The 19,699-nt window shown below is 40.5% G+C and overlaps 1 protein-coding gene across 2 annotated transcripts in view; it reads left to right on the forward strand.

Moving 5' to 3' along the window:
• The first annotated feature begins 1,626 nt into the window (after window positions 1-1,626).
• The window catches only part of MDFIC2 (MyoD family inhibitor domain containing 2), a 44,625-nt gene continuing 26,552 nt past the window's right edge, over window positions 1,627-19,699 (forward strand). For both annotated transcript variants that reach the window (XM_005491401.4, XM_074550371.1), the window contains exons 1-2: window positions 1,627-1,896; window positions 2,548-2,635. In XM_005491401.4, the coding sequence (XP_005491458.1) occupies window positions 2,548-2,635 (88 nt within the window). In that variant the 5' untranslated portion in view covers window positions 1,627-1,896. The remainder of the gene's footprint in view (window positions 1,897-2,547; window positions 2,636-19,699) is intronic.

Genomic DNA, 19,699 nt, shown 5'->3' on the forward strand with positions numbered 1-19,699 from the left:
CACCACTGGCTGCTCACATCCTCGAGGCTCAGCCCAGGCTCAATCCTGGCTCCTGCTGCCTTCAAATTTAAGAATTTAAGTGACAAAACCCCTGAAGGACAAGACATCAGGGGCTGTTATCTCAGGCCACAGCAGTGTTCAGGTCTGTGGTTTTACAAGGGCTTTCTCCTCATCTGTTTTACTTTCTTTGGGAGAGGCATTAGGATTTTGTTAAAACCTCCAGAAAAACATCGAGGATGTGCCAGATGAACTAGGGAACTTTCACTCTAGTTTAGTTTGGAAACCCATATCTTCATTTTAAACAGTGGCTTCTGAAATGCAGAGTAGCACCAGATCCAAGCTGCAATCAGAGAGGTTCAGACTGCTCTGTGTGGAGCACAGATGATTTTATTAGGGCCCACCAGGAGCTCCACAGCCTGGCAAACCCAGCTGAAGAACCAGCACCACTGGTAAACTTAAAACATTGCAATGCAATAACATGGGAAAATAGGTGCTTCTGGGAGAATGAGGAACTGCAATTGAAAATACATAATTCCCAAAGCTGCATCCAAGGAGAATGGAACAAAGATTTGAAATACTACCCCTAGAGTTTTCCCCCACCATGGTTGCAATTGTTTTGAAGTACCCTGTTTAAAATAGGTTTTCAAACCATGCAAGACTAATCATTGCAATTTGGAGAGGTAAGTAGGCCCTTAGCATGTAGTTCACAATTAGCTAAAGATGGTAGAAGAATCTCAGGTTGGCGCAGGAGATTTTTAAAAAAAAAAGAAAGAAAACATTTTTTTTCTAGCAAGAATGACATTTGATGGGAGGATACAGGAAGATAATTGTCATAACAAAGGGAATGTGTTGTTATTTATTGGCCACACTTAAGCACTGGAATCCTGGATTATAATATCTGGTGACAAATGTTGCTTGAAATTTTGTAAATATCACTTAAAAACTATGATAAATGAGTAATTCTGCATGTACTCCACAAACAGCCCTTTCAAAACTCAGTTCTGGGAAGCAGAGTGACTTTTTTTGTTCTATAAGAAAAGACAAAATGCCTGAGCACCCTAAAATCTTGCTCTCTGTAGGCTTCATCCTACTCTTACTACCAAGTAGAGCAATATTGCTGGTAACTGCGGCAAGGGAATTTTCTAAACCAACTAACCAACTGAACTTTGTGGCACCTTCAAGGTGCGGCACAGCCCACCCAGGTGGTCCCCTGCCCCTGCGTTGGTGCCAAACCCACCCAGACTTGTGCTGTCCCCAGCAGGGACCACTCAGCCCCATGGAACCAGAGGGAAGGGCTGAGCTGGGAGGGTCACAACACTCAGCTCCCCACGGGCTGAGACCATTCCTCTGCCAAAGTGACAGCTGTAAATAGATATTTAGTGTCTAATTTCTATATCCTTCAGTATCTCAACTTATATTTAGCCCAAACCATGGCACATTTATCTGATTTGTTGCTATTAATTTCCTGGTTCCCTTTCTATTTTCTTCCTCCTCTCACAGATTCACTGGGTTATGAACTGCAGTAATAACATTTCCAAGCCAATTTTTTTCCTATTTGAAAAGCTTCTGATATTTTTCTTTAAATCACTCCAATACTGCTGGGATACTCATTACCCTCCTCCTTCCCTCCCCAGCTCTGGAAGTAAATGCAGACAACAACGAGGATGGTGGGGGGAGAGAGAGAGAAAGCCCCAAACCCTCAGCAGTAAGTTGGCTGATGCTGGCAGCCAGACAAATCTGGCACCACACAGCAGGCAGGCAGGCAGTGCACTGCTCATCCTTTCGCTTTGCTGTGTGTGGGGATGCTGGACACCAGCAGCCAGCCAGGGATCCGGCCAAAGGCTGCTCTGCTCGGCGCCTGAACCCTGCTGCTCTGTGCCCGGGTGGGAGAGACAGGTAAAACCAGAAATGCTTGAGATTGCTGCCTTCTATTTCACTGACTGCAGTTAGGAGAAGCCCAGGCTGCCTAATCTTATTCCTAGCACAAGGCACAGTGCAGGGGCTGGGCATATAATGCTCTCAGGTACCGGGACTTGTTCGGGATTCTGCAGCAAATAAATTGGTGCAAGTGGCAGTAAAGGTTTTATTTTTGGGGGGGTACACTTTGTTCAAGTTGCCTTTATAAATATTTATTACTATTTATATAATTATAGCTCTCTGACTGGGCTTTACAGCAACTTTGAGCCACAATAAACAGGCAGCCTGGATGCCTCCTCCCCAGCCTGACTGTACCTATTCTATGTGTTATGTGTTTATCTATTACCACCATGCTTTGAGCTTATAATTTATTTCATAATGTAATTTATAGTCACATTACAAAAGCATCCCTCTGCAAACAGCAACCATGTAATATTGATAAAGCATTTAGGGACAGAACATAAATTCAACGGCTCAGATATTATGTAGTATCAATAATCTGCAGGGGGAAAAAGTGTCTGTGTAAGTATGCACAATTTATTATGGCAGGAACCTAAACAGAGAACATCTTTCTCTGTCAAACTTTCTTTACAAGAACTTGACATCCTCAAATTCTTTTCTCTCCCACAGATGTCAGAGGACAAGACAGACAAGGTAAAAATCAAAGCAGCTGAAAGTTTTGAACATGAAAAGCAAAATATTTCTTGGCTGAAAAAAGGTAAGTTACTTTGAGTTATTAGTCACTGGTTTGTGTTCAGCCATTTCTCTTTTTCTTAAAAAAAAAAAAAGGCAGAACATAGCCTATAGGCTTGAATAGGGCCTGAAATTTCTACCATAAAAATTCCATAGCTTGACTTCTGCTCAATATGCACAGACAATTTCTTTTGTACAGAAAGGCCTAAATTATCAAATTTTGAAGTAACCTTAAATCTCATTTTTCTAATGTCCTTGCATTCCTGGGAAAGTTTCATTTGACCTGACTTAAAAGTATGGATGATCATCTTACTTTTGATGAAAAGTTTTTAGCAACTAAAACAGCTACTTAATTGGATTAATATTATTAATAATTATTTTCTCAAACATGAGTAAAAATTAAGCCTGAATCTTCAGATTTGGCAGTGTCTTATCTTAGAATAAAGTAACATCAGTTGTCAGTGCTTTGGATGCACAGAAACAGACCCTCAAATGTAGACAAGTCATAAAAGTCAAGCATAGGGACCTTTCAGGTTTAAAAGACTGAAAAAGAAATGGCATTAAGTAGCTAATTTGCAACAAATACCAGTATTTCAAATACTACATTCTATTTTTAAGCTGTTTTTTTTTAAAAAAAAAGAAAAAAATTGCAAAGATTTCCATATTGTTTCTACCCATAAAGAAGGAATCTTCTTAGGATAGATTTCTTGCTGAAAAAATTTGATTTGCTAAGTTAGAACATAGCTTATTACATCTTCATGCAAATTTGTTGGTCATAGCAGAATCCCTTTATTGGATTCATTACAGACAAGTAGGATTTGAATTAAATAGAAGGTCCAAGAGTAAGCTTTCAAGATGCCAAGATAGAAATTAAATGTCCATGGTTGCGTGCAAATTATGCTTTTTAATGAGAACAGTTGTATTCTAGTCCTAAAAATAATTTTGGGAAGACTCAACAAGTGACCTCATATTTTGAAAATGCCAACTATGGGAGTATTGGGCAAAAGGCACATTTATAGCCACTGTTATGTCACCTGTAAGACGTGCATCACGAATTTAAGCTCATGTCATTAGCTGTATGTTAGTTGCAAAAGAGTTTGCAGCAAAGCAGGCTTGAATTAATGTCCCTGCCTTGCAGCCTTCCATGTTTTTGCAGCATTTGCACAAAATGAAAAGCTCCCACTGGAGCAGGGCTCAGTGACCAGCAGGGCTCACTGACCAGCCTGCAGACTTGGCTTGGCTGGACACCCAAAGTCCTCTGCTTGCAAGGGGACAGTTAACTACAACAACAACTCAGCAAGCAGAAACTTTGCAGTTTGAGTGTCCCAGAGAGGCATAAATTTGAGTGACCAAACAGCAAACATAACTGAATTGAGTATTCATTCCACCACTATAGAGTAAAACACGAGAGATCTGCGACTCTACAAAGGGATATAAAAGTCCAAAGGATTTTACCACATCTCTGAACAGGGTAAGAGTGATGGCAGGGCCCTCAGAGTCCCATATTGTGATTTATCCTCTGGTCCAGAGCTCCTCCAGCAGCCAGGTGCATCCCTCCCAGCTGCACGCTACCTGAGCTCATTCCACTTAGCTAGGCTCCTTCACAAGGTTTGATTCCTCCAGTTCCTGTGCAGAGATCCTATGCAGATTTTCAGGATCATTAGCAACATTTTGATTGTTCTGTGCTTGGAAGAGCTACAATCTCTCAGAAAGAGCCAAGTGTTGACTATTGGCACTTCTCCTTCCCAAAGTGCCACCAAGCAGAATTGGGCCTTGAACATCTCCTACAGCAGCTGAGTCAATAACTGAATGTGTCTCATGAGGAAAGCAAGTTTTCCTTGAAATAAGAATATGGAAATTATTTTATCTTAAATTGAAGTTTGTTTTTAAAAAAAATTGTTGTTGTTTCTTTGCTTCAAGCACTTCTGTGGTATGCACTGGGATTTTAGAATATGGTGAAACAAATTGTCTGGAGCAGAAGCTTAACTTCTATGTTTAAATGTTTTAAAAATACCTCATGTATAGATTTCAGGCATTCCAATAAACAAAGAATTGTGGAGAACAGACTTGTACTGTTTCCATCAGGCACAGTAAGAAGACTATATGTTCTTTTAGCATCCAGTGTTAAAGAAAAGTTATTTTTATTCATGGTTTTGTATTGATTATTTGTTCCTTCTAAAAGAAACAATCATGAACCACATAGTATCAGAAATAAACAACTAGGCTGTGGTTTTACTGTCTTTCCTAGACTTCAGTTTTTCCTAATGCTTTGCAAAGTAAAAGCTCATGGACTGGTTGTACAGTGGGTCAACAGCAAAATAAGGTATCTATACATTTTTGTTGTCTTTCAGCATTAGAAACTGTTTAATCAGGGCAGAGGGATTTTGATCTGGCTGCCAGTTATTTATCTTCTACTTTTTCTTGGAACAAGATAATTTACTTCTGTCATGAATCCTCTAAGAGCAGAAATCAAAGCCTTGTTCTGAGGGAGAACTTTCCCAAAGCAAAACAGAAACCAAACCAGCCTTGTCAGAAGTATCAGAGAAAAACAGTAGGCTGGGCATCTAGGCTTGTATCTTATCAGCAGGAAGAGTACAAACAGTTCAGATCTGCCTCTAAATAAGTCATTTTTACTCACTGATGTTCCCTCACACCCCTGCCAGGGGTGCATCAGGAAACTGATGGCAGTTAAAGATGACACAGGGACAAAAATGCTGCACAAGTCAGCACAGTCTGGGAAGTCATAATTATGGCCTTGGTCTGTATTTTTTTAAAGGACAATGACAAATTTATCCTTCCCTTTTCTTTTTTTCCTTGTACTACAAGCCTTTTACTGGTGAAGGGTCCTCTACAGTGCCTGCAGAATGTAGAACCATAATTAAATAGTAATCAAAATGTAAATAGGGGAGAAGAGTGTTAAATGTGTTTTCTAGGTTAGCTTACACTTTAAAAAGTCCCAAAACATCTCTATCTCTTGAGGCATTTAGCATTGAAGTCTAGATGTGGATAGCTTGAAAGACTCCCAGGGATGAAAGTGAGAACAAGGATGGTGAAATGTTTACAGTCCTATTCCAAGATGTCTCAGGGTAAGGAATATATACACCAGAAATGTTTTCTGATAGTATGGAATATTCTTCAGGACTATTTATTTCTAAAGATCACACAACAGATGAGAAACCCTGCATCTGTAGTGTATGCATCAGACCATCACAAGCAAATCAAGCAGAATCTGTATGAATGAGCACAGAGAAAAGGCAGCTGTGACCTCAACACTGATGTGAACCAACCCAAGGAAAGCCTGGGATATAGCAGCAAAACCAGACAATGACTCCTATTTTCTGTAGGAGGGGAGACAGATATTGGTGCTTTCTTCTTCCCATGGGAGGAAAAGGGGAGTTGCTGGAGATGGGAGTTGGTTTTGAATGGAGATACAGAGATCCCCATGTCAGTGCCCACAAAACATCAGGGCAGAGTGAAACATGGGTTCATTAGCAAAGGAGTTTTTCAAAAGTTATCTATCTGCCGTGGAAAACTGGAGCAGGAATCCTCAGTGCATGTGCTCTCCCCACTTATGCACATTTTGCCCTGACATGCACAAAATAACATAAATGACAGTGCCTAGAATATGACACATATAAATAAAGAACAGCCAATATAACTTGAAGATAATATTTGAAAAATGTCCTCTGCAAGGCCTTGCATCCCCACCTGCTTCATGCACTCACAAGATTCCATGGACAGAGAGTGACAGAAAAAGTGGCAAGTTTTTTTAAAATTAAAACTAAAATAAAAAGGAAAGATTGAAATTAGATGTTAGGAAGAAATTCTTCCCTGCAAGGGTGGTGAGGCCGTGGCACAGTGTGCCCAGAGCAGCTGTGGCCGCCCCTTCCCTGGAAGTGTCCAAGGATGGGTTTTATGGAGCTTGGAGCAATCTGGGATAGTGAAATGTGTCCGTGCTCATGGCAGGAGCATGAGGTCCCTTAGAGGTCCCTTCCAACCCAAACCATTCTATAAGTCTGTGATTCGATGAGCAACAAGCAGATCTTCACACCCCAAACAAGAATCTCTGGGCCCCTAACCCAACATTAGAGGGTCCTGTAAAAATCTGGAAGCTACACCAGACCTGCCTTTAGACAGGCAGCACTCAAGGATGAGCAGCACTCCAGGAATGGCTCTGGGATGGTCCCACCTCACCCAACACATCCACAGCCCTGCCTTTCCCCACGGGCCAGTGGCTCCTTGCACCATGGCAGTGATTTAGGGCCAGATCAGCAGCCATCTGCTGGGAAAGGAGGGAGGTCAAAGCAGAGCTAAATTCACACCAGCCTCAGCATGTGGCTTTTGGAGTTCCTTGCAAACAAATCTCTCGGTATCACTCGGTGATTGCAGCCAGATGGGAACGTGGGAGCAGGCGGGAGCTTCTCTGACGGACACAAAGCTATAAAAGGTGACACTGATTTTGCACAGGGACCACAGTGGTCTGTTCACTATTTCTGCATCCATTGCGAACACAAGGGGGAAAAAAAAAAACGTTTGAGGGCCTCACACTGCCCTCCCATGGTTTCATCCCAAACTGGCCACGGCAGCCCAGGAACGCAGATCCAAGTCACACAGAAATGAAATTTCATTTCAGGATATTTTCACACAAAGCCCTCCTGTTTTATGCTGCCCAGCTGTGTACACAAATGCCCTCCATATATAACTTCCAGTGAAAAGTTAATGAAATGGCTTCCTTGCTCTCTTGCCAAAAATATAACTGAAAGTCTAATCTCAAGACTTTCTTCAAAATAGCCCCTTTTTGCACTAAAATTCTCATAAATCAGAAACATTTTTGTCTAAAATAAGCCTGTTTTCATTGTCTTGCAAATAGTAAAAAGTCTAGCCCCAATTTCTTTAATCCACTGCTCCAGCCAGCAGATTTTTTGCTGTAGGGTGAAATTCAGCCCAGTACTGAGGGTCAGTGCAAGGTCAGCACTTAAACCATAAAATAGGGCTTAAGTGGTAAATAGAGCCTCTGTTCAGGATTATATTTCACCCCTTAAAAGGACTACATTTCATATGAAAAGAGAGATTTACTTATATCATAGACCTGGCTGTAGTGGCATTATTACAGTAATACCTTATTCCAGTATTAGTCCCATTGGGTGAGACTGGGCCACATTTCTTTGTGGTACATCCCAACACAGGAGCAGACTATTCCTGACTTCACCAAAACTTCCCACAGCCTGGTCCTGGGATAAAGGGAAAATCTTTCTATATGGCAGCACTCAAAAATGCCTTTTTCCAAAAACACCTCTCTCCCATTTACCCAGGGGCTTGAAGAGAGTTTTACCAGCATTAATAAAGTGGGAAGGACACAATGCCACGAGACTGGTATTGCAGAAGGAGAATTGTCCTGGAGACACCCAGGGAATTTCCCAGTTTTTACAACCTTCCAGTTTTATCCCTGGTTTGGGAGGACTGGAGTAAAAGTACAAGGCTTTTACTTTTGCTGAGACTATTCTCAGCAGAGTGTTTTGATCTGACTTGCATCCCTTCATTTAGGGAGTTAAATGACATTTTTAGAATTTCTTCCTAAAATTTCACAAGTCACTGAATGCAATTTTACATACAAGCTTGGACACTTGTTTCCTGAATTTTGCTGACTTGGGTCCAGAAGCTTTTTTCACTCTCTTCTTTCAGCCTGAATTAAGTCATTGCATTGAAAAGCTTTATAGAAGACTGATAGCAAAGAAAGACTTCTCAGTTTCATGTAACAGAAAATGCCAAATGCCTCTCAGATGAATGTTCTAATCCAAGCAGACGGGTTCCAGATAAGAACACCACACACACAAAAAAAGAGCACATTTAAAAACTGATGACAAGGATCCCAGGGGGCTCAAATTCCTGGAAGATGCCTTGTCAGCTTCAGGACTATGACCAAATGAATTAATGAAGACAACCCTTCCTTTAAGTTGTAAAACAGCAGATTTAAAGACTCTTCCAATGGAGAGGGAGTATATGAAATCTGCAATGGTCCCAGCTCACCACTCCTAATTACAATGTTATAAACTGAGGGGTCCTTGACCTTTGAGCTGGAAGATCCCTGAAGCTGTAAGACTTTGGATGTACAGTAAAGACAAGGGTATCTCTCTGGGTGATAGTGTTAAAGTTTTAAAGGTTTAAAGCCATGTTCCTCTGTGTGGGTATCCTGGATAAACTTTCATGTATATTTTTATAATAGTCATCTAGGTTTGATTGCCTGAAGTAAATTTGTTCTACACAGGAAAAGTTTCTTTCATTCAACTGCCTGTGCTGGGGAAGACCTGAATGTAATCCTTCATTCACTACTGGAAGTTTTCCAGACCAACTCTATTCTTTGCTGTACTTGGGCAAAATATTCAGAATTTTGCCCATCACTGTGTCAGTAGAACAAAATAAAAAATAATACTACAGACACTCTTTAGTTGTTTAATATCTCAGCAGCATAAACATTAAAGCAGAACCCACATGTCCAAAGGCCTCCACAGCACTTGCTACTTAAGATGGCAAACTGGTGCATGGAAAATCTTAGCCTAAGGGTCAGTGTCAAAGAGATGAATAATTCCATTAAAGCAACAGAGCTGCACTGCCTTGCAAAAAATCTGATTTGTCCCAATATGGTTAAGAATAGATAGCACTAATCATCTCAGGGCATCACTGCAGCAGGAGGAACAAAGCCAGGGCTCATTTTACCACCTCAGTTCATAGAGGAAAGTCAATGCCATACTGGACTGGTAGATCTGAGGCAGTGCAAGCACATCACAACAAAAACTGTGCAGGCCTAATTTGAGTTAGAAGGCAGAATAATCATAGATTATTTACAGCCAGTTTTCAGGAAGTTTTTTATAGGCCTGGGAGATTACACATGGGTATGTGGAGCCAAACTGACAGTCATGGTCCTACAGAGGTGTAGCAAAATCCTTATTGTTGGAGCAGTTCAATGAAATAGTCACATTAAATATAATTAGATTATGAAAAAAAAAATAGACCTCTCCTTATCTGACTGAAGATTTCCAATCATTCTCTAAAATACAACTGCTTCTAAGTACTCAAGACAAAGTGCTGTGTGGATGGGCTAAATATTGGGCAGCCTGGTGGTCCATTGCTTTTGAAAGATATTACAGAGAAAAAGATCAGAAGTGAAATTAGTTTAAATATTTCTTGTTAGCTGAGATTCAACAGAATTCTTTTCCATCTATTTTTAAATGAGTATTTAAAAAGAGACATTAAAAGTGACTGCTCTAAATGATCAGTAATAAAATCCTGGACACAAACCCTTCCTCAGAACAGCTTGGTGATGAGATCTGGGACTTCAGATCTGGGCTCAGGGCACATGAACATAGGAGAGTGCTCAGATTCATTCCTTCCAGAAGAAGACTCTCATCCCCAGACATCAGACGCTCTGTGCAATATCATGGTTTAAAGATGCCCAAGTGTCTCTGAATGCACTGACCCCTTAAAGCTCATTGCTCCAGAGACAGAGGGAAGGACACCTGAGTGAAGGGATGGGCTCTAATCCTGCCAGGGAAAGTATTCAGCTATCAGTAAAAAGTGGAAAATCGTTGGGATTCAACACCCAATCCAACTTTAACTCCTTGTTTCCTCCCCTATCCCCTCACCTTTTGAGCCCCAGGGGCCTGACCCTCTGCAAGCACTGTGCACAAGGTTGAACCTGGGAGTCTGCTGCCTGCTGGACAAAAGGGCACCTGCAAAAATGAGGCACTGAAGCCCCCAGTGTCACCTGAGCTCCTTAATAACTCCTGCTACTCCTGAGATTCATCTCTTTGAAGAGAATTGCACAAGGCCTCTTAGCCCCCTAAGTGATATTTCAGTGTTGCAGAGATCTTTGTTACCCTCCTAAACTAAATTAATTTTTATTTTATAGGAGTCAAACAGTCTCTTAGGGTCTCTTGATTATATAGTCTCATTCTAATTTCAGTCTTTAATCTGAATAAACACATTAGAAAAACACAGACACAATTAACTTAATCATAAATTCAGATGGATTGTTTATTATCTGTCTACTTAATGTGCTTATGATTGCAGCAGTTAAACATGATAATGTTGTCTTCTCTCACATATAAATGAATACACACAGCACAGAAATATGCCCAGGAAGAAAAACTTCTCCCTGAATACATCAGTGGGCTCCAGATACAGAGAAGTAGATGCACCATTCACTGCAGTGCTCTACAGAAAAACAAACATTGCCATGATATTGTTGAGACATGAGAGAACTGATTACTGACAGATTATGTTCTTCTTGCTATAAAAATTATATATAAATATGTCTACAAGCAGCTTCAAATGAAAGGAGATGCTACTGCAGCAGAGATGCAACTAGGAACTCTGCTTATATCACTGCACCTGCAACTCACAGGAAGTGTAGATTTTGGGTTAAAAAAATCACTTGAGTTCTTCAGAGTAAGGAGCAGGTCAAATCAGTACCTTCCAACTGAAGAAAACTCAGACATCAGATTTAGAGAACTTTCTGCTTTGTGATCTTTGCAAATATAGTTGTCTTAAACAGAAGTTAAACCCTTCTAGCACCAAAAATTGTGTTTAGCTACATGCCCATGGCAACTAAAACTTGTGCCAAAATGCTTTCATGTATCCACAAATGTTTGGATGCCAGAATTTAAATTGGAATATGATTCTTCCTGTTCCTACAGCATATTGAATATGAATAATTATTCAAACATGCATCCAAGTTAAGTTGTTGATTATTACTCAGATTTCCCTGTCACTAGTTTTTTAATAACCACACAGTATACCATGATGAAGTTTTATTTGCCATCAGAATATTCAAGTTCTAACTAAATTTAAAACCCACTACACTTTTCCCCCTCAAACAAGAATCACTGAAATATATCTACAATGAAAGCTCATGAGCAAAGAGGAAGAAGAGGGAAGATAAAAGAATGAAAACTCAAAAGTCAATTCAAGTCTCTTCAGTTTCACTTTCTCAACAGTTTCCCTCATCTATAAATACTAAAAAAAACCAAATTTCCTTATTGAAAGAAAAAGAAGTTGTAGTTTAATTTTGAAGCTCTGAAGTCCATGCTTACTCCGGGAGTGGGTAAAATAATATAAGAGATGATGAGATTAGGGGAAGAAAGCCAAGAGAATCATAGGAAAAAGCAATTATGGCACCTGGTAGTCATTCTGGCTAGATGACGTGGTGACCAAATTTATTGTCAGCAGATATTTTAAGTGCTTACTATTTAAAAAAATACTATTGCTGTTATAAAACAAGGCACATAAAATCTAGCATAAAGTATTTGAACTATATCCAATTCAGCTTCCAGCTAAGCAACCTTTTTTTTCTTTTCCTAGTTTATTTATGATTTAAATAAATAAGTAGCCTATGAGCTTTAGGAAGATATTCACTTCACACTCTTGGTCCCCAACTTTATGATCAGCCCTGTTCCATCAGAAATGGTAACCACTGAGCAAAGAAATTGCAAACAGTAGTGGAAACTTCCCCAGCTCTGACTTGGAGGGAATCACCAATACTTGTAGAAGGATAGCACAGTCCCCATGCCTTGAAATTTTTTCAAGAAAAATAAATAAAATATAAAATCTCAGCAGTGGTTTTTACAGTATGACACAGCAGTATTACTTGCATTAGGCCAATTTACCACTTATGATAGCAGTAATAGCACTAAAAGCCAATAAAAGCGGTCTGTTCGTTCAGAGATTGGCTTTTATGGCTTATTCTAAATATTATCAAGTGAATCAAAAGCTGTCATTATAGTGTCTAAAAAGCCTTCGTACCTTGTAAGCAAACAGTGTGACTTTGACAAATAATCATTAATATGCCTGTGTGAGACCAGGGCTAAAAGAGGAAGAAAAAGGAAAACCCAATATTTCACTTTACATAAATCATTAAGATCATTACAGTTAAATTTCACACAGAATAAAACAGATTTATATGTACAATGCCATAGTTTTCCCAAGTTGGGTTTTTTTATCTCTGTACATTTTCATAAAACAAGAACTTGTCAGAGCACTGAGCAATGGATGATTGGACTACAAATGTGCATCTTTATCAGCTCTGGGAAAACAAATGGTGCACGTGCCTAGGCAGTGTCATTTGGGCCACATCTAACCTAATCTTCCCTTGACTCTCATCCTGCCTGCCAAAAATTTCTTCCTCATGTTCTCCTGCTGCTGAACCTTGCAGGGGTGGCCTCTCAAGGTCACACTTTGACAGCCAGCCATCCCTGCTGTCTCTGTAATCCCCCATTTCCTGTTGTATCCCCTTGGGTAGGCAATGCCTGGGCTGCCTGGGGACAGGGAGGAGGATGGATGAGGTGGAAGCACGGCAGGAGCTTCAGGACACCCCATGGGCTGGGACATCACACATGGGGAGGGTGAGCACAGCACTACAGAAGAGTGCAGGTACTGGAAAAGCTGGGCAAGGGTTGTACAAGAGCTTGATTATACAGTCCAGACTTTTCTCAGTTAAACTGTTGATACATAAACTAATTAAACTAATAACTAGTGTTAATCAAATAACAGCAGAATCTTAGCTGTGCACACACCATGTGCCCCTTCTGCTCACAGAGTGATTTTTCAGTGCAATTCCAGCAAGGGCATTTGAGAGCCCCAGTTACGGTGAGCACCCTACAAGGAACCTGCCCTTAGGTCTGCAGGGCACAGCACTTCCCCAGCCCCCAAACCACCCCCAGTCACCCCTTAACCACCCTGCCAGACATCCAGGCTCCAGGCATGAGCCTGGGACAAGCTCAGAGCCCTGGGCCAGGCATGGCCACCTGTCTTGTGGCCTTGACTACAGGGCTTGGGCAGCTGGCTCAGGCATTCCTGCTCCCACAGGTAGTGCTGTGCCTCTGGGAGGCTTTTTGCCCACTCTATTTACAGTTCTGGGGCCCCCAGGGATGGGCAGCTGGCACTGACAGCGTTATGTGATCCACTGTCCAGCTGCACGTGGACGAGCAGGAACATGTGGTGCTGCTGGGCCAGGGGAATTCTCCCCCCAGAACGGCCCCTCCGCAGCCACGTGTGCTTTGCAGGCAATTTATGAGAGCACAAAACCAACAGACCTCCCATTCCAAGCTTCTAATTTCTTTGGCTGTTTTTCTTTTTTTCCCCTATGAAGAACTTTCCAGAAATACTGCATTAAGAGTGAGTTAGAAAGATCCCAGGTAAAAACTGGTACTCCAGGTTTTGCCTAAGGTATCCTAAACCATGCTAGGAAACCTGTTAGGATTTACTACCTGCTTGTGTTTATCCAAGAAGAGGTTTATTATATCCTTAAATCTACACCAAGTGGAACTGCTTCCCTGAAAAACCCACCCATTGAATTATGGGTTTGATTGTTTCAGCCTAAAAAGTAAAAAAAAGCAGGTAAGAGCTGCTGATCTGCTGAGAGCCACAGAATATTTTGAGATGGAAGCAACCTTAAAAACACCGTCTTGTTCTCACCCCTGCCATGAGCTCAACCCTACAAGGATAAAAGGACTTTGGTCCATCCAAACCTCATGTTTCAGGCAGAGTGCAGCAACTACTAAGGTCCCTGCCAGACCCAAAAAACAAATTAAACATCTGCTTTCCTATGCTCAGGCTTAGGTGTTTAACAGAGGATCAGCCATGAAGACCTAGAGAACAGAAGCTGCTCACTGAAATTAATATTGACAGTGCTCCTCTCCCAGTATTTTGCAGTGCTGATTTCAGTCCCCAGCATTCCTATAAAATGGAAGAAAAAGATGTTGCCACTCAGAGATTTGAGCAGTTTGGTCTGTCTGGTTTTCAGGCCGTGGGTCTGCAGTGTGTGGATTCATCACACACAGTTTTCCTGCATTATTTTTCCCAAGGCTTCAATCCCCCCATACTTCAGCCCCACCTTCATTCCTGTCACACTCAAGTTTTCTATTACTGCTGAAGAAAGTCAGAGCACAGGACACTGCAGGTTGCTGTGCAACCCAAAACAACCCATGCAGATGCTGACAAAATGAAAGCATCAGATATGATTCTTTAGGCCAAGATTTCAAGAGCAGAGTCACCAGAATTACTCATATGCCTGAAGTTAGCTTTGTGCTTAGGCCTGCTGCTGAATCTGCTTCTGATAGAAGATGAAGAATGCCTTGGTTTTGATTAGAGGCCACATCTTGGCTATAGTGTTGCGCTGTTTCTAATTGTTGGTGTAGTCAAGAAACTCTATCCTTCCACTTGAGACCACCTGGAGAAATACATTCCCCACCCCACCCCCCTAAACTTCTCCCAGGAGCCCCAAACTTGGCATTTATATAATACATATTTTCCATTCTCCCCCCACTAATGAGATGCATTGATATTTTTACCTGCTTGTGCTGTGTTTTGTTAATGGGAAACATTTTGTTTCAGATTTTGTTTCAAACACTGCGTGGTAATGGGATATGGGATTATATATTTATTAATCTCAAGAGCACTGTGTAGACCATACCAATAAGTTACAAGCAAACTGGCAGCACAGGGTTTGAGTTCTGGCAGGGAAACTCTCCCAAGCCTTGCTTGTTGGGCTGCGTTAGGCTTTGCTTTAAAGGTTTGTGCCAAGCTGGAGCTGCTTGGGTCAGCTGTGATGCAAAGAGGCCACACTGACCCCTCTGCTCTGGGTCACTCCTGTCACAGCCAGGATGACCTGGTGGCCAAGGAGATGCACCTTGAGCAGCTGATCAACATGGTTTGTTGCATAATATAGAAAATCTTGTTATATTCAGAGAAATTTAAAAAAAATATTAGCCAAGGTGTGCCTCCACTGACAGAAAACAGCTCTTTCCACCCTTGGAGATTGTGTTTACATGCAGTGATGTCTAAATCTGTCTGTCTGTGAGTTTACACAGATGCTGCAGTTAAATACCCCCTGCACCTTCCCTGCCCCACTAGGTCAGCCTGGAGTTCTCAGCTAGGTGGCTTTTACAGAATTAAATACACTTTTTGCACAACTCAAAGACTGTCACTTGAAGATGAAGCCTGATTCACCTCCCAAAGGAAAATCAGAGAAAGTTTGATGGATTTGCCCTCTGTAATATTCAAGTTTGTGTGCAGCAAGAAAAGGAAATAAAAACTAGTGGAAAGAGATATTTCCTCCAGGATCAAAGCTGAATTCTTCCAAGAATACATTCCCAGACTTAGAAAAAACAGTTGTGAGGTCAAATGATTCACAAAGTCCAGCTTTGCTCAGGCACCTTGCTTTCCTTTATGAGGTAAAAAAACCTGACAAATTTTTACTTTTCACTTGAGGTTCTCAAATCCTTTTCAGCACTTGAACACTAAAGCAGCCTATTTGCTCCATGAAGGTGATTAATAGGAGTGGAGGTGAAGCAATTACTTAGAAGTGTGATTGCTTTAGGTATATGTAATACTTAGATATTCTAAATATCCAGCTTTATGAGTAGCTGAGACCCTTGACTGCAGTTTCCAGTGCCCAGCACTTCTTAATGAACTCTGCATATAGCCAAGAAATAAACAGAAATAATTTTAGCACCCAAAATTAATAGCTGTAGATGAGGTAAAAATCACAAAGGACTGACATTGACTTTAATGAGAGAAATGAGCCCTTAATAAAAATTCCAGTACTGAATTGTTAGAATCTGGCTTTCCCTGATTCTAAGTCTCGTGTTCTGTTGCTTTATCACTCTTAAAAAATAAAAAGTGGCAGCACCTACGTTTCTGGCCTGTGATAACCTTGTTTGTATAATACCAACCTGTTCAAGATATTACATTTCATTTTATCAGCTCTGAACTGAAGCCCTAGAATGATTGTAAAATTAAACTTTCACTCCCAAAAATAAACATTTTAAAGGCAGATGCTCACAGCTTGGTACATAAATTTTAAGAGTCTCACTCCAGGACTGGTCACTCTGCCCTCCTTCTCCCATCAGTGTCCCCATTGGAATTTTGTTAAAAATTAGATCTGAATCCTGTAATTACCTCCAAATCCTGGATTCCTTTGCACTGCCAGGGAAGAGACAGCGGCCATCATTAGCCAGGTACAACACTGGAGTTGTTGGCATGGCTCTTGCCTTGGAATATATGTAAATTTACATTACAGTTATTTAAGCAGCCGATTTTAAACTGCTTTCTTCATCTACATTGCCCATAATGTACATTATAAAATCCTTATTTTCACTATGGTGAAGACTGCCTAAACTCCAGCTGGATAAAGACTCTATTTGCTTTGTCTAAACAGTGCAAGCTCTCCCATATTCAATGACTACTGGAATTATTGTGTGATCTTTTCAGCTTCTAATGCATATTAATTTGTAATATACAAAACCCTTCAATAAATAATTGTGCAGACTGAATAAAAAAGCAATTTAAACTTTTTCCCCCCCCTAACTGGAGACACTTTTTACAAATAGTTCTTTTAAGTAGTCTTAATAGTATCTCTTTAATATTGCCATTAAAATTCACCAGAGTTCAAGAGCAGAGCAAATTTACATCTGTTAAAATAATGGAATTGACACTGATATTACATCATTGCTATTTTAAATAATCATTCTTCATAATTCTAACCTACTTGCTTTAAGTTGCAAATAAAGGGCTTGTTCCTACTTTCATCAAAGAGGATGGCAAAACTGCCTTTGGCTTTCAGGGAGCAGCAAGCACCTAGATTTAGAGACAGGGCTCTCTGCTGATGTGTTGGGGTTTGACTGCATTCACTAATGCTGCAAAGAATAAATCCCTCTGGAGGAAAAATTACTGACAGGGGTTCTGTGAGCTCCAGACAGAGAGGATAATTGTGCTGGAATAGCCTGTTCCCAAAAATCACAGAGCTCCATAGACTACTCCGAGTTCCAAGGTACTTACAGTGTTTTTGCTTATTTTCACAAGAAAGCAACATTTTCAATAGGTGTGTTTTGCCATTTTCGTGCAATTTTGTGGTTTTCCTTCCTTGAAATTTTGGGAAAGGCTGTTTGAAAAGGAGCATAACGACAACCCTCACAAATTCACCTTCTCTTGGGAGAACATTAGAACCTTCACTGAAATTACGTAAGTGTTCTATGAACAATTCAAACTGAACCTAAAGGAATTAAAAATATACACCATACACAGCTGGAAAGGCACCTAGAAGGTGAATCAACGTAGTTCTTTCCCTGATGACAGCAGAAAATGAAGCAAAGATTTTTAAGGAATAGAGAGGATAAAGGCTATAGCTGACACTATTTAAAACTGCAGAAAAAATAGACTTTTCATTATCCATTTAGCACTCAAATGAACACAGTTTTGTACCTGACTGTACCTGATCTGCTTTTGTGTTCTTCAGAAAAAATAAATCTGTGTCCACATTGCAGCTTATCACCTGTAAAATCACCACAGTTCAGCTGCCTGTGTAGACCTCAAGTTTTCAGGGACAGAAACGTTTCACCTGTATCTGCACTGAGCATTTAGTGTGACAGATTTCTGGCCATGGCAGAAATCACCAGTCACTCCTCATAGCAACTTTGTGCTAATGCACCACTGAAATATGCTGAACATTTACAGGACAATAACCACCAGCTGAGTCTTAACCATAATTTTGCACTGCAGTAACGGGGCTGTTACATGTTATCTGGGAAACAGGGAACTTTATTAGCATTGTCATAAAAGCTAAAGCAGAATCAAGCCCTTGTCCTAGCACCACTGACACTGCCTATTATAAATAAGATATCCATCAAACATACTTAGATCCTAACTGAAAAGGCAATTGCCTTAGGTGTCTTTAAGGGTAATTTGATTTAAAGGAAAACCACATGAGGGAACAAAATGTGACCCTTTGCTGTGAAGAAAAGCACAAGTGAGCAGCACCACCAAGACCAGGAAGAAACAAATTATTCCAGAAATATCAAGTTATAAAGTTTTGAAGAACCTGCAGTGCTGGCTTCTTTACTCTACTTGGAATTACTAACCCATTCTATAACTTTCCACTTTGACAGTGGGACACCTGCCCTTGTACTCATTTGGGGAAAAGAATGAAACACAGCTTGAATGTTAGGGAAATATTTTCCAAGCAAGGATGATTAGGCAATGCTCTGCCCTAGGAGGTGTTTCAGGCAATGTCACTTAATGATGTTTAGGGGAAATAAGAGGGAAAACACCTAAGAGTTTAGCACACAGATTTTCATGCCATGAAGACTGGGTCTAGCTGAACTGAGATTCTTTGCATCTGCATGACCTGTAATCCTTTTAGGCACTATTCCTCAGCTTTAAAATATTCCATCATTCCCCCATGCCAGTGGTCCTAAGACAAGATGATGTCTGTGCAACCCATCCTGAATCACACTACAAAGCAGGGAAGAGCAAACTAAATATGTTACAAATATGGCTTTAGGAAGAAACTGACTTATTTTGTGGCTTTCCAACCATACTAATAGGAGCAAACATATACCTGACATAGAAAAGCAGCTGTTGCCACAATTCTTCACCACAGGAAGAAGGAATATTCAAATATGCCCATCCCAATCTAATTAAGCCTATATTACACAGACTATATTTTTATATCATAAATGTACATTCTAGATTCTTCATTTCAACGCTGTTCTCTTCCAACACTAAAACCTGCTTATCTGAAGAACTCACATAGCTGCAAAAATTTTCATTGGAAGAAATATGTTCTCATGTCATCTATTTTTGGCTTTCCATGCTGTGACAACAGAGGCTGGCCTGGTGTTTCTATATCTGAATATTTCTCAGGTAGCAGAAGAGCTGCCGCAGATTGCCTGGCACCTGCTCGAGGATGAGGTGAACAGAAAGCAAAGCAAAAGTATTTTTATTTCATCAAGAACATTTTGGCCAAGCCTTATTTGTAGAAGGTAAAAACTGAGGAAAGTGTAAACCGATGGGGAATGTAATCTTTTAATATTTTGGGAGCATGAAACAGTGAAATCAGAGTTCAGAACTAGAGCAGGTTTGAGATACAGTGGAGCAAAAGTGGCAGGTGCTGGGGAGAAATATCTTTTTCAGGATAAGTGTTTTCAAGATACGGTAGTTACATTTTGGTAGTTCTAATCTTCTCTGAACAAAATAATTTCTAAGAAGGCCATATAAAAAAATATGGAATACAAATGCCAATAGAAACCTATTGTAA

The sequence above is a fragment of the Zonotrichia albicollis genome, chromosome 12, assembly GCF_047830755.1.
Source record: "Zonotrichia albicollis isolate bZonAlb1 chromosome 12, bZonAlb1.hap1, whole genome shotgun sequence".
NCBI classification, from domain to species: domain Eukaryota; kingdom Metazoa; phylum Chordata; class Aves; order Passeriformes; family Passerellidae; genus Zonotrichia; species Zonotrichia albicollis.